General features: G+C 37.5%; 2 protein-coding genes across 2 annotated transcripts in view; one reads left to right on the top strand and one right to left on the bottom strand.

The window, feature by feature from the left end:
• LOC143283766 (coronin-7-like) overlaps window positions 1-9,291 on the top strand; it is a 34,280-nt gene extending 24,989 nt beyond the window's left edge. The window contains exons 22-26 of the mRNA XM_076590105.1: window positions 814-1,020; window positions 2,217-2,352; window positions 3,368-3,459; window positions 3,998-4,084; window positions 4,899-9,291. Of these exons, the coding sequence (XP_076446220.1) occupies window positions 814-1,020; window positions 2,217-2,352; window positions 3,368-3,459; window positions 3,998-4,084; window positions 4,899-4,907 (531 nt within the window). The 3' untranslated portion in view covers window positions 4,908-9,291. The remainder of the gene's footprint in view (window positions 1-813; window positions 1,021-2,216; window positions 2,353-3,367; window positions 3,460-3,997; window positions 4,085-4,898) is intronic.
• Window positions 9,132-14,667, bottom strand: LOC143283767 (ubiquitin-fold modifier 1). The gene is made up of 5 exons (XM_076590106.1): window positions 14,580-14,667; window positions 14,432-14,494; window positions 11,724-11,781; window positions 10,310-10,382; window positions 9,132-9,997 (listed from the first exon to the last, which is right to left on the bottom strand). Coding segments are annotated over exons 1-5 (267 nt in total). The 5' UTR covers window positions 14,582-14,667; the 3' UTR covers window positions 9,132-9,926.
• Between the last annotated feature and the right edge of the window lie 204 nt (window positions 14,668-14,871).

Raw genomic sequence — 14,871 nt, 5'->3', positions numbered from 1 at the left:
GTAAATTTGTTAATTCTTTTAAGTCGTAATTTGATGTTTTTGCCAAATTTTATTACCTTTGCTGTGTTGTTTTACAGCTTGGTATTTCTATATTGACTTAATCACCATACCGTTTAATTTGTTATGCAAGAGTACATGCAAGATGTGTGAATGGAGGCGCATGCACGTCTCTTAAATGCATGTTTTGAATTTGTATTGTGTGAATTTCTCTTTGGAATGATAAAGTTGAGTTGACAACACAAAACATGTACACAGAGAATAATTATATTTTACCTGTTGACTTGACAACACAAAACATATACACAGAGAATATATTTTACTTATTGACTTGACAACACAAAACACGTACACAGAGAATATATTTTACTTGTTGACTTGACGACACAAGACTTTAGTTGACAACACAAAACACGTACACAGAGAATATATTTTACTTGTTGACTTGACAACACAAAACACATACACAGAGAATATATTTCAAAGATTCATAGAAGTAAAACATGTTCGTGTATTCATCAAGAAAATGCTCTCTCACTCTCTCTTTCTTTCCCGCTCTGTCTGCTCTTTAAATTCTCTGTCCTCTAATTCTCCTCTAGCTATGTAATGTTGAAAATGCCAAATTACCATTCATGTAACCATGATTATAGTGTGCATGCTGTATTGATATAATGATTCCCACCCTGTTCTATTTAAACATTTCCCATTCGAAGGCTGGATGAAAAAAAAAAGCATTGTCTTGCTTACTCTAATACCCTCAGAAAATAAAAATGTATTATTTTCAATTCAACCCTCTCTCTCTGCCCACCAAACCAGGGTGAGCGCACAGTGCACAGCTACGACGTGTCCACGGAGCCCCCCCACCTGTTTGACAATGCCAGCATCAGCCTGCAGTCACTGCAGCAGGGCCTGAGCTTCCTGCCCCGTCGTGCGCTGGACGTCACTCACGCAGAGGTGGCCAGGGCCTGGAGGCTGACCAGCACCTCTGTGGAACCCGTCTCCTTCACCGTGCCCAGAGTCAGGGTGAGGGTGGAGGGGGGGGGGGATGAGGGAGAGAGAGAGATATGGAGAGAGTGGGGGAGGGGGAGAGAAAGAGAGTGGGGGAGAGGGGAGGAGAAAGAGAGTGGGAGAGAGAAAGCCTGGAACCTGACCAGTGCCTCTATGGAACCCATCTTCTTCACTGTGCCCAGAGTCAGGGTGGGTGGGGAAGTGGGTGGCGGGGCGTGGGGGGTGGGGGGAGAGAGAGAGAAAGCCTGAAGGCTGACTAACAACTCTATGGAACCTGTCTCCTCCACTGTGCCCAGAGTCAGGGTGGGGGAGGGGGAGGGGGGTGGAGACAGGGAGAGTTGTTGGGGGAGGAGAGAGAGTGTGATGGAAAGAGAGTGAGGGGTGGGGGGAGAAAAGGTTTGTGTGGGAGAGAGAAAGAGCCTGAAGGCTGACCAACTCTGTGGAACCTGTCTCCTTCACTGTGCCCAGAATCAGGGTGGGGGAGAGGGGTGGGTGGGTGTGGAGACGGGAAGGGTTGTGGGGGGAGGAGAGAGAGTGTGATGGAAAGAGAGGGGGGAGAGAGAGGGAGGGTGCTGGAGAGAATGTGAGAAAAGGGAGAGGGAGGGTGTAGGAGAGAGAGAGATGGACAGTGTTGGAGAGAGGGAGGGTGTTTGAGAGAGAAAGAGAGGGAAAGATAGAGGGAAGGTGGAGGAAAGAGGGAGGGTATGGGAGAGACAGAGTGAGTGTAGAGGAAAGAGAACATGTTGGGGATAGAGAGAGTGAGAGGGAAAGAGAGAGGGGGAGGGAAAGAGAGAGGGCGTGGGTACACTTGAGTGCCTTGTCAAAACCATACTTAATACACAAAATGTACAGCATCATCAAGAACAATGTCAATACCCTTTCAAACACTGGCAAACAACCTAGAAGCTAAAGCCAACAAGTTAAAAGCTCCAAGTGAGAAGACAACTGAATGAGAAAGCGAAACTGAAAACAGGCTAAAAGCACCAGGTGAGAAAACAACTGAATGAAAAAGCAAAAGTGAACATTCCCACCGCAGTTCAGAAATATTTGTACTTATCCCAAAAGAGGCAACCATGTTTTAGAGATAAATCAGTAGTCGAAGGGGGTACAAAGCTTTAAATGTCAACAGATTTTCAGCCCAAAAATGGCCCCTTGGGTTTGGCTGGTCAATATAAGTATCATGATTGATTTGGATTTTGTTGCGGGTACAGACGGAGTTCTTTCAAGATGACCTGTACCCAGACACCCGTGTGACATGGGAACCAGCTCTGACAGCTGAGCAGTGGCTCAGCGGTCAAGATGCCACACCCAAGTATGTCAGTCTGCGGCCTGCTGGCATGAAGCTGTGTAAGTCACCTGTATTGTTGTCAGTCATCATTGGTATGTGGTGATACAGATTTCATTAACATTGCTATGAAGTATTTTAGTCATTTGACATTGCTATGAAGTATTCTAGTCATTTGACATATACATATATAGATATATAGATGAAAAAAAAATATGCGTGTATGTGTGTATGTGTGTGTGTGTGTGTGTGTGTGATTGAACAGTCAGTTTAATTCAGATGTCTGTCAAGGTTTCTTTTTTTTTTTCACTGTGAAATAGTACAGCCTCAAAACCAGTGAAGAATTGTTTTGCAACTCCACACATTAGGACTCAACATAAATTGAAAAAGAAAAAAAAATTAGTTACAATTTTTGTTTCTTATTCATCTTTTTTTCATTTTATTAATTAAAAAAAAATTCTCATTTTAGTGAGTATAAATGAAAATGGTTCTATGAATATGCAAGAAAAAAAAAAAAAGCAAGCTCAAGACAAGTGTTGTATAATATAGTTATCGACCAGTATGGATTTCATTTCATTTCGCTCAGATATCTCGAAGCACAGTGCTGCAAAATGACACACAACAGGGACGGACAGTAATATGTGATACATAACAAACAATTTAACTATCCCCAATTAAGATACAGTAATCATAGATTTTTTGTGACATTGCTGTGCATCAGAATGGTGTTTGAAACAGTTTTCAACCTAAATTCTTACTTGATATGAAGATATGTTTTAGGCATGAATTACAGCTTTATTTATCACTTTAGATGCTAATTTATGACTATCCAGTAGGCACAGGGATTATGCGATCTGCACTAAATTTCATTTTAGCCTAGCAACAGAAAGTCTTCATACTTTATATAAAGAAATGTTGTCACAAGTATGTTTTGTTTTTTTTCTTCGAGAAAAGCAGAGAATCTAGAAACAGAAAGTCTATATATGTTTCAACAAGCATATTTTTTACTGCTTCATGAAGGCTGAGGATCAAAGCGAGGAGAAAAGTCATTTGCATTGCTGTTGTGTCTTGTTTCAGTGAGTGAGGCTCCTGCAGAGGCCCCCAAGCCTCAGAAGTATCAAAGCTTCAGTGTGGACACCTACAAAAGTGATGAGCAGAAAAAGGATGAGGTAATGCCAATCATACTGTACAACAGCTTGAATACTGCTCAATAAAACAACCACCATCTGAACTGGCTGCATATGTCTTGGAGGGCATGTCCAGATTATTTTAATATGGGGTGCATCTCTTGCAAACATCTTGTGTAACAGTCTGAATATTGATGAATGTAGTAAACCAAAGCGGTAAATGTATCATGGGTTAAAAACAAAGTGTAATATACTGAAGTGGTAAATGTATCATAGGTTAAAAAAAAAAAAAGTCCAGATGTATTTCATATAGGGCACTTTCCTCTTGAAAATATATAGGTTAGGTTGCTTAATCAAAAACAAAAAAAAAGTGGTGAAAATAGAAGGGGATGTTCGCCATTCTCTTTTGTTAGTACTTGCAAACAAAATTTTTATTCAGTTGGGCTTTGTGTTTCGTAAGGTAAATTTTCAGTTTGAAAACGGTGCCAGAAAAAGTATTGAAAATAACTGGTTACATCTGTGGGAACCCGGTTTGTTTCAAGAATTGACAGAGATGTAAAACGTCTGTTGCAATGTGCAGCTGATGACAGCAATGGTGGGCAAGCTGGAGCTGTCGTCAGACCCTTTACCTCAGGATCTGGCCGAGGGCGTGGAGGACGATGAATGGGTCAGTATTCTATCTTGGTGTGAAGGGTGAAAGAACAAGTAGAATGCATTTCTTTTTATATGGATGCTAGCATGTGTGTGTGTGTGCGTGTGTCTGTTCCATGCTGTACATCAGTGTATTTTCATTTACTGGCAACATAAATTTCCCTGTGACAATATGAGATGAGCAGAACAGTTTTCTGATAGGAATTAGAGGAGGGCAACTTTTCCATAACAAAAGATTATGCATTCACACCCTTCTAGTTTAGTCCACTAAGAGTGAAATCAGATCACTGGATCAGTTGGACCCCAAAGTTTTTTTCTGTTCTTTGTTGTTGTTTGGTACAGATTTTGTTAAAATACAGTAAGATTTCCGGGCTTCTGAACATTGAGGTACAAGGTGTATATGCTTGCTCATCTGTGGTAGCGGTTTTATGATTAGGTTGGGGTTTATTGGGGGTTTTATTTATGACAGGAAAAGACACTGTTCAAGATAAATCATTATTTTCTTTCTTTCCAAGAAATCTGAGACTGGATTATCTTCTGTGCCCAGGTAGAGAAATTCACTGTTTAACATGTGGAAACAAACAACAACAAAAAAAAGAAACGCAACAAAAGATATGTAAATAAACTAAAGCTTCAGTAAGTTACAGCAAGTGAAGAATGTACATTAAAATAACACACACACGCATATTCTCCATCCCCATCTCTAACCCAAGAACTCATCCATTCTCCCCTTCACACCCACTCTCAGAACCCCTCCTCCCCTGCCTCCATCTCCCTCAATTTACAATGTGTCACCATGGTCACAGTGACACAGTATTTTCTCTTTTCAGGATGACTGATTCAGGCATGTGCTGGAGCAAGGCGGTGCTTGAACATTCCACAACAGAGTGACCAGGTCCACTGCTGTTAAGTAATTAAGGGACTGACCAGGGCAGCCAAATCAACGCTTACTTCTTCAAACTGCTGCACTGGGTTTGCACGGTCTCTGTGTTTTTCTTTTGTCTTCCTTGAGGACAGTGCCATGACTGATCTCAGGAACTGCTGGTTATTCTATTTTATTGTTATTATTGTTTTGTGTTTGTTTTTTTGTTTTGTTTTTTTTTGTTTTGTTTTTTTTTTGGTTAGGCAGCTGCTGGGGATACCTCCCATCCATTCCATTCTCTTTCTTGGATGTTAGATTTTTCTACGCTTGTTTTTTTTTTGTTTTGGTTTGGTTTTTTTCCCCACAAACATATCCACATCTCTCTCAGTCAGGGAGAATGAAAGTATTGGAGTATTATTCAATTTATATTTGTAAACCCAGAAATACTTCAAGTATTAATTTGTTTTTATTTTATTTTAACTGATGTTGACTGTCATTTCATTTTGCAAAGTGGATGTGCTGATAAGTGTCTGAATGTTGTGCTGGCAAGTACCTGAATGTTGCTCATTTTCTGTTTGTGGAAAAAGACATTTTTAAATCTGCTGAATCAGTATGCTATGCTCTTAATTTTTTTTTTTTTTTTTTTTTTTTTTTAAATACACTGGAAGAGGGAGGGGAAAAATTGTATAAGCTGAAAATTTTTTAAAGGGTGAATTGGTGTATTTGTTTTCATGTTTGGATTTTAAAATTATGTTTTATGTCTCTGTTTTCAGAGATTTTTTTTTTTTTTTCAATTTTATTTTGTTGTTTTTTTATATGTTATTATTATACTATATGACACACTCAAACAAAAAGAGATCCATCCACTTGAAAGAAAAACATAATGATAAAACTAGTATGATTTTCCTACACTGTGATGCTTTCAGATGTGTGGTGTCATTTCATCTTTTAGGAACATTCAATTTATGGTCCTTGAGAAACGTCGTTTGACAGTCAGGTTGGGCTGCAGCAATCTGCAGTCTTACTTTTACTCATGAACAAATCACAAAGATGTCAGTGACTTCCCACCCTGAAATTGGTACACTTTTTTCCCCTTCAAAGGTAATTTCTTGGCCACATTCGTTTGGTTCTTGCTAGATGGAACTAAGGAAATGGTTTTGATCATAGTTGTAGTTCCTACAGATTAACACCATCAGTGCAGCTGTGCTGCAGTCTCTGTGACGTTGCCCTATGGCAGCTGAGTGCACAGCGAAAACAAAATACAAAACATACTCATCACAAAACACATTCAGTCCCCTAGAAAATACTGGTGAATAATGTAGAGGCAAAAGCCAACTTGCTAACAGCATCAAGATTGAGCAAGTGAAATTGAATGTGCCGACTGCAGTATGAGAATGTCTGTGCTTGGTCCAAGTGAAGCAACCGTCACAGATAAATCAGTACTCAGGGTACACAGTGATAATGTGGGCAAGAGAGAACGGCAACACACATTCTGGGGTATGCAGGAAAGTATTGGGGTGGGGTTAGTATTTTTATTTTCCGCTCCGCCCACCCCCCTCCCTCTGTTCTGTACATCATGAAAATAAAATGTGATTTCTGCATTATATATAAATCTGCTCACTTTAGCCACTCAGTAACTATGATCACTCCTCACGGCTGTATCAATTATGGATATCTATTGATAATATACAGTAACAATAGATTTGCACTTTTTTTTTTTTTTTTTTACCTTGTAATCATAATATCAACAGGCATGTGGTACTGTGAAAAGCTTATTTTGTGTAGTCTGCCTGTATCTTCAAGGTACATAAAAACCATACCTTGAAATCAGATTGAAAGATCAATGCAGCATGCTGCATAATCATTACAGTTAATATGTTATCAGCATTTATCCACTGCAACCCATTGTTTTATTGAGATCTATTTACTTATTGTAACAAAGCAAAAAAAAAAAAAAAGTACTCTCATGCATTAGTATTTCACATGTGTGACATACCACAAAAATACATTAATTATTTAATGTCACAAGTTCATCATTTTCAAATTTCCTCTGAATTTTTTAAAACATAATTTCTCCATCAATCCATAAATAAGCAAGTATGACATTAAAAAAGTATGAATCCATGTTTGGGTAGACACCCGCCTTTTTCTACATTTTATTTTTCTGCAAAACCATGAAAGGTGACTGGACTCTTTTCTTCAGCGATGGTCACATGGTCTTGTTTTACACAATACACCAAGACAAAATTTAGCATGAGGATAAAAGAAAGGAATTTGAACATTTGCTCACATTAGATGGAATGGAGAATAAGATGCAAGTGATGAATTTTGTATCATATTCATATATATGGCAACACTTAACCTTTATGTCTTTAATACTGTGCAATATTTTAAAATGATTATTTCTATTCTTGACACATGTGTAGACAACAGAGTGAGTGTATGTAATCACCCTGCATTGGTTGGTTGTGTATCATTCTGCGTGTGTGTGTGCACGCATGTGTGCATGTGTGTGTGTGTTTCAGTTAACTTCAGAGCTAGCATTTTCTCAGCTTCTACAAGTGGTACAGAAATGTAAATTTGTAGTGTGGTTGGCACGAGCTAGATTTCACTGGTCATCCCAACTTGGTACAGTGGGTGGTCATGGTGTATCAGGGTTACCTATCATCAGATTGGCCACAACGTAAGTGGAGCCACAACTGGAAGATGGCTGCTGGAAAAGAAGATGCATATTGAAAGTTAACGGAAGCTAATGTACAAAGAGAGGCAACTAGTTGCAACTACTTTTGATTTCTCGACTTGGGCAGAGTATTGTTTTGTATTATACCCATGCTGGAGTCTACACCAGTTGGTCATGGTAGGTATGTTAAATTAAACCTGATTAAAGGGTAACATTGTCCTGTTTGCTTGGTTACAGGACTTCAACCCCTCTCAAATATTTTACTTCTTTCTACATTCAGTCCCAGAAGTCTGGAAAAGCTTTCTGCACCTAATCCCACAAGTCTGGGAGGAAAGCATATTGTCACTGAGATCACTTTTAAACCAGAATGATAACAGTTGGGAATAAACATCACAAACATGAGTAATAATTATTATGTTGGCTTGTCATGAATGCTCACCTGCTGAGCATTTACACTGACACTGACAGTCTCTCACCATGCATACTTTGGTCGGGTGTTTCAATACACACACATCTGGAACACTTAATTGTCCAGACAGTAGAAAAACACTGAGACATGGGTCAAGAATGCTCTTCAGTCTGCAGAATTTAGTCATCTGTAGCAGGCACAACAATTACAAATAACAGTGTCACACTGCATAATCATCAGTTTTGCAGTATATCTGTTCCATCACTCTAATATAGGATTAAGTGGATATCACATTTCAGACTTCAAAGCCTTGCATCTCTTGTTCTTGCTTTTTTTCAGCTTGATTCTAATTTAACAGAATTACATATTTTAAACGGAGCATTATCTGATATTTATACTGTATTTACAAATTGGTAGATTTCAGCCATGATATATGCGCAAGACAATTATAAAATAAACTTTGTGTCAACTGAATGAGTGTCTGAGTCAGTAAGAATGTATTATATTTCATATGTGACATTGTTTGGTTCTTCACTTCTTGGTTCAAATAAAAGAACTTGAAACTTTGATGTACTTCGATGAACAAGGCACCAGCACATACTGATATTTGTGTCACAGTTTTCTTTCATTTCGATAAAACATGGTTGGCTTAGTAAAGCCCAAGATGATTAATTGCACCACAAAGAAAATATTACATACAATAGAGGAGACATGCTAAACAGTAGAACTGAACATAACGAACGGCTGCACACACAAATATGAACTGCAAAGACTGGCCGTTTTATTTTTTCCCCATCTTAATCCTCTGAAATCGTCAGATTACCCTAGATTTCTGAATGGCAGGTGATAATTATGGAACAGATTTTAGATGTTGGGAAATGCCCCTTTGAGTGTGTGTGTGTGTGTGCACACATATTTGTCTGATGTATGGAAGCTTTTCAAAGCTTAGCAAGTGGAACACTTATCTGGGGCTGGTGAATTTTCTAGTGACCTGCCTCAGTCAGTGCTGAGCCATGAAATAGCTGAAATTACCACAAGTTAGACTTAACTGTAAACACCTGACAAACAACAAACTCTTGTTCACACATAATCACACACACTAACGCAGAATAATGCCTTGTCTTCAGCCTGTCTGATGTATTTTTAAATGGATAAATACAAAAAAATCACCCGATACCATCAAATCAAGGTAAAAGCATTTCCAAATAAAATAATGACTAATATTAGAAATGCCTTATCCTTTACTTTCCAATTCACAATACAACTGGGTGATACACAGTAGGTTCACAGAACATGAGTGAAGCAATCAGGAAATCAAACTTTTAACTTTTTATTCTTTTTTTGCCTCCCGCTCCCCTTCTTTTACAATATCAATTTTGTATAAATCTGTATAAATATTATTTGTTTTGAAAGACCTTCCTAGTTAAAGTCCAGCAAAATTTATACTGATCATCATGACATTTCTGCAGTCTATAGAGATCCCAGTTCACCACATCCCAAATCCTAAAGTTCACATTTAGGCTCCATACTTACAGCAAAAAGCACTTTGCTTCAGATTCACTGTTTTAATAATGACTTGTAGTGGTATTGCTTTAAATACTAAAGTAAAATTCTTTCTCTGTCTCTTAAGCCTCGTTAACATAAATAATCTTATACAGAATTAAAGCAACACAATCCTTTACCAATACCAACACAAACAAATGTTTACCATAATATTAGACTGCACATCAAAACAGTCTTCAGACTGCTGTCTTTCTTAACGAGCTCTAAGCAAAATAATCCCAGGATATAAATGTCATGAAACAATAAAAAGGTGGAGACCCAAATGTACAGTTATCACATGACAATGATGAAATATGAAACAGGTGAAGACAAAATAGATGATGATGATGAACTCCACACTGCATCTAAAGCGATGTGCCTACTCTGTCTCTTGGTATCAACCTCAATTCAGAGCCATGCTTGAGAAACACATTGCCTGAAACAGAGATAAAAAAAATAATAAAAAAAAAGTTTTAAACATTCAGCAAACTGAAAATGCAAAAAATTCATTATTATAAAATCTGAAAAAAGCAAACAGCAAAAAATGGTAGACAGCAACAAAAAGTCAGTTGAAATGCATGAAGTTTAGCTCTCTCTCTCTCTCTCTCTCTTTCACACACACACACACACAAAGAGGGCACAATCTCTCTACAGAGATTCTACATTTCTCTATGTTTTTATCAGTCTTTATGATGAAAATACACACAGCAACACAAAAGAAGTCAGTTAACAGAGCATACTGACTCACCAGCATTCTGAGCTGGGTTGATGCCTATTCCATCATTGGTGATGATGGCACTTGTAGCTGCTGGTACCTTGAACTGCACATGAAATGGGCAGAATCTGGCATTTCCTTTCACAATTAATGAACATTATATTTGCAAAACTTATTCATTTATTGTTTAAAAACTCTTAACTTTGAAAAATCATTGTACAGAAAACACCTGAAATTCTACTTTAACTCACCCAGTACATGTTAAGCCACTGAATAAACTTAAATTTTTATTTAAATTTCTACTGCTCACACATACGCTTACACAAGTTAAAAAGAGGGAATGGAAACAGGGAAGGGAAGAGGAAATATCTAATTATACAAAATTACAATGTCCAATTACCAAAAATTAATCCATTTCCTTCGCAACAATTGATTGTTATGATCCATAAATTCACAGCAATTTGCATACCAAAGTAAGAAAGTTGAGCATGAATGCAACAATTGACAAATAATCTATTTTATGAGGAAAAGGAACACACTAGCAAAAATAAACTATCCTAATCATGAATCTAAAAAATGTTCACACAAAATCAAGGTAACTTTGTATAGTAAACTCACTGAAGTAATCATCTTTTTTTTCTATAAAGTGATTTTTTGTTGCTGTATTTATTAGTACCAATCTTCATGCAAGCTTAGTTTGATACTATTTTCACTATCTAGACAATTTGTTTTGACAGAGCAAACAACATGGATGTCTGGAAAGTAACATTAAAAAACCGAAACCTATTTGACTTTTTACACAATTCCAGAATATTTTAAATACCTTTCTCTACAAACTTGTGAGGCCTGAAATGTCTGCTGTTCCAAACACACATGCACTTTTAGTACTGCCTTGTTCAAGGTGCTGTAAATAAATTCTGGCATTATTACTTTCCTGTCACATCAGAATATAATATGTAAAATCCAAGCTCCTCTTCCAAGGGAAAGAATGTCATTACAATGCAGTGCCACACTTTTTCCCCTCTTTCCTGTTTGCATACATCATATTGTAAGTCTAATTCATCAGTGAAAGTGTTTCACTAGATACTGTGACTACACAGTTCAGCCATGGAAAAATTATCTTTCTGTGGCTCATAAATAAATGTGAAGAAGTTCATCGTCTCATCCGAATAGCATCCATCCCACCGCTCATGGTCTGATATTAGTAATAAAGGGGTAGAGTAAACATCTTGATCATAATCATATGAATCACATTTTATATCCTCACTTCCAGGCTAATGATCCTCGTATTACTGTGTTTAATCTCAAAGTCAGACAGACACATGTATTTCTATGAATGATTATCATATAAGACTCAAAATAGCTTTCTGTAGTATTCTAAAATGCCTCATTAAATGATTTTTATTATTATGAAAAATACAAAAGCTCAGTACCAAAAGCAGCTTACCTCTTCAGCAGCAAATTTCAACACAGCAGTGAATGGTGTCTGCTCTGGAACACTCAGTCTGAAACATCATTCAGAAAACATAAAATACAACCCCAGAGTACATGGTATATAAATATGAAAAAAAATTCACCCCCCCCCCTCCCCCCATCAGCCCCCACCCCCCAAAAAAACCAAACACAGCACACTGTATGTACGTCTGTTTGGTTTACTTGTATGTATTGTTGGTAGAACACCCTTGGGTTGAATTCAAAACATATCACTTCATCGTACTGTTTTGTGTTGTTACCCATATTCATATTCCCATGATGATTAGAAAACCATCTTTTTTCTTGACATTTCTTTCACACCGCAGCTGCAGTTAACTCTTTCTTCATTCAACAGGCTATTGTCAGCACTGATATGAGCTGAATCCAACTGGGAAAGTTAAATGATTTCACTTTTGTCATTTTAGGATTTACTTGCTTAGATCTTTTTTTTTTTAAAGTTTAACTTTACCTGAACACTGCATTTACAATGAAAAAAAAAGTTTTTTCATTATCAATTACCATGTTTCCCCATGAGTATATTGTAACAAAATTTATAATAATTTAAATGAGAAGGTTCATAATAATTATTTTTCCATGGTACAGGTTTCGTGTCAGTCATCAGCCACTGACACATACAATTCTGAAATGATCCATCCATGTGGCACCCAGTAGGTCACTTGACATCATTTTTTTTGTTGTAAAATTGGTCACGCTAAAACTAAAGTACTTTAGTAGATTTTTCTTATTCTCCCCCAGAACAATTATGATTGCAGTTTCAGACATCAAATATGAACAAAATCATTACTGTTGTTGCTCTGCATTTCGAACATCTAGCAGATGAACACTGAAATCATGATTTTCATTGTGAAACATACCACCAAAAGAAGATGCCCAATGTCAAGAAGAATCAAAACACTGTTCAAACAGCTGCAATCTCTTCCATTCAGCAAATATATGGACAGTCTGAATTTGAGAGATTTCTTCAGTGTTCATGGGCAACATGTGACTAAACTTCACTGAATGATTGATGTTAACTAGTTAAGTAAGAGTGTGACTCTTTCAAGTAAAATTGATGTATATATCTGATCAAGATAACTGGTAAGAACAAGCACACAGTTTCAATGTGCATGACCACATTATTTTTGTCATTTGAGCACAGAGCAGCCACAGATAACTATCTTTAAAGTGCGTTTAATCTTTTTTCCTGTATACTCACAAAAAAGGAATTAAAGAAGTCCACACGTTGTGCTGGCATGGTACTTTATGAAATTCTAGAGACATTCAGTGTGATTCATAAATGTGATGATTTGGATTTCCACAGAGGTTGAAACAATGGTATTAGAACAACACAAAAGACAGTGACACTGTGGATCTGATGTCTTTCTGTTGTACTGATTCACATTTGATGTTTTATTTTTTCCTTTACATTAACTGGACCATAATGTGAACATTAACTATCAAGAGCAGTCGGCATAAATGAGTGCTTAGGCATTGCAGAAAGCAAATGTAGTAGACTAGTACATAATAACCATGTTGTATTTTCCATGTTCATCATAACACAGCAATCATTAGCACATAGTCTCTCTCTATCTCTCTCCATACACACATACACAGAGACACAGACACACACACACACATACACACTACATGTATATAAACTATTTCACATACTTGTGTGATGGACAAAGTACAAATTCAGTTACAATTTTGGGCGTGTAAAGTTACTGATGGATTCACCTGGGAATAAGGGAATGCTTCTCCTGAACCATAAATTTTCAAAATGACCTATTGGTTTTGAGGTTAATTGGTCAATTCTTCTTCTTTTGTGGGATGCAACTCCAACATTCACTCGTATCTACATGAGTGGGCTTTTACATGTATGAATGTCTTAATCCCGCCATGAAGGCAGCCATACCCCACTTTCAGGGGGGTGCATGCTGGGGATATTCTAGTTTTCATAACCCACCGAACGCTGACATGGATTACAGGATCTTTAAAGGGCGTATTTAATCTTCTTCTGTGTGCATATATACACAAGGGGGTTCAGGCACTAGCAGATCTGCACACATGTTGACCTGGGAGATTGGAAAAATCTCCACCCTTTACCCACCAGGCGCCATTACTGAGATTCGAATTCAGATTTAAAGTCCAACGCTTTAAGTTTAACCACTCTGCTATTGCGCCCGTCGATTCAGTCAAACGACCCATGGTGTCTTGAACCAAACCTTAAGTTCTCTGTTTATCTGCTATCATGAACAAACTTTTGCATCATGTGGGTTGGGACTACTACTAGTACTGGGGCCTAATGTACTTTGACCTATCTTGGGCACTCTTATTATTATTTTTATATTTTGACATGTCTCCAGGCAATATCCACTGTTTTTTCCCTCAAACGGAATTAGTAGTGTTCATAACAAGACGTGGACATTCATTCCGCCTGTCACACATTGGAGTGGTGGGGAAGAAATGTAGATACTAGTAGTAGCCAGTCTCAAAACTATTCCAACTCCCTTTCAGAATGGAATAAGGGTGATTCCTGACCCCAGAATCCGATAAAAGAAACTTACGACATTAGAAAATGGGTACAGTAATGTGTGCCTTCTTTTGACACAAACATGAACATTTTACACACAAGAACTGGTGAAGATAATTCACTATCACATATGGTAACAATCCACTCACACTTTGTACGGCAGTTTTGGATCAGACGTCAGAGTTATCTTGAAAGTCACCTTCGAGACCGCCCTGAAACAGTAATATAATGAAGTTATTCATCATCAACAATTACTTACAAAACTCTAATCAATTATGAAATGCGAAAAATACTCACATGTTGACAGCTGCTGAAGCAGACGAGGAAAGGGAAGCGGATGTATTGAGTAATGGCTATATAAACAGCAGCTATACACAAACCGCCATCAGCAAAACCAAACCTTGCGAACGTCTTCAATGATTCATGTGTGAACATTGTTGGAAACCGCTTGTTCTTTCCTTTTTCTTTCTTTCTTTCTTTTTCTTTCTTTCCTTCCTTCTTTCTTTCTTTCTTTCTTTCCTTTTTTTCACGCTGCTTATTTCGCTTTCCACTACACCGGAACTTGAAGAATGCACAAAAATACCAGTAT

Source organism: Babylonia areolata, chromosome 7 (assembly GCF_041734735.1).
Source record: "Babylonia areolata isolate BAREFJ2019XMU chromosome 7, ASM4173473v1, whole genome shotgun sequence".
Lineage (NCBI taxonomy): Eukaryota > Metazoa > Mollusca > Gastropoda > Neogastropoda > Buccinidae > Babylonia > Babylonia areolata.
The sequence above is the reverse complement of the archived record's forward strand: the minus strand, read 5'-3'. Positions and strand labels throughout refer to the sequence as shown.

Excerpts from the sequence above, each read along its gene's own strand:
- LOC143283767 (XM_076590106.1), bottom strand. Across the intron at positions 10,383-11,723 it reads TGAAATTTGCTGCTGAAGAG|TTCAAGGTACCAGCAGCTAC; the intron begins GTAAGCTGCTTT and ends TTTCATGTGCAG. Across the intron at positions 9,998-10,309 it reads CAACCCAGCTCAGAATGCTG|GCAATGTGTTTCTCAAGCAT; the intron begins GTGAGTCAGTAT and ends TCTCTGTTTCAG.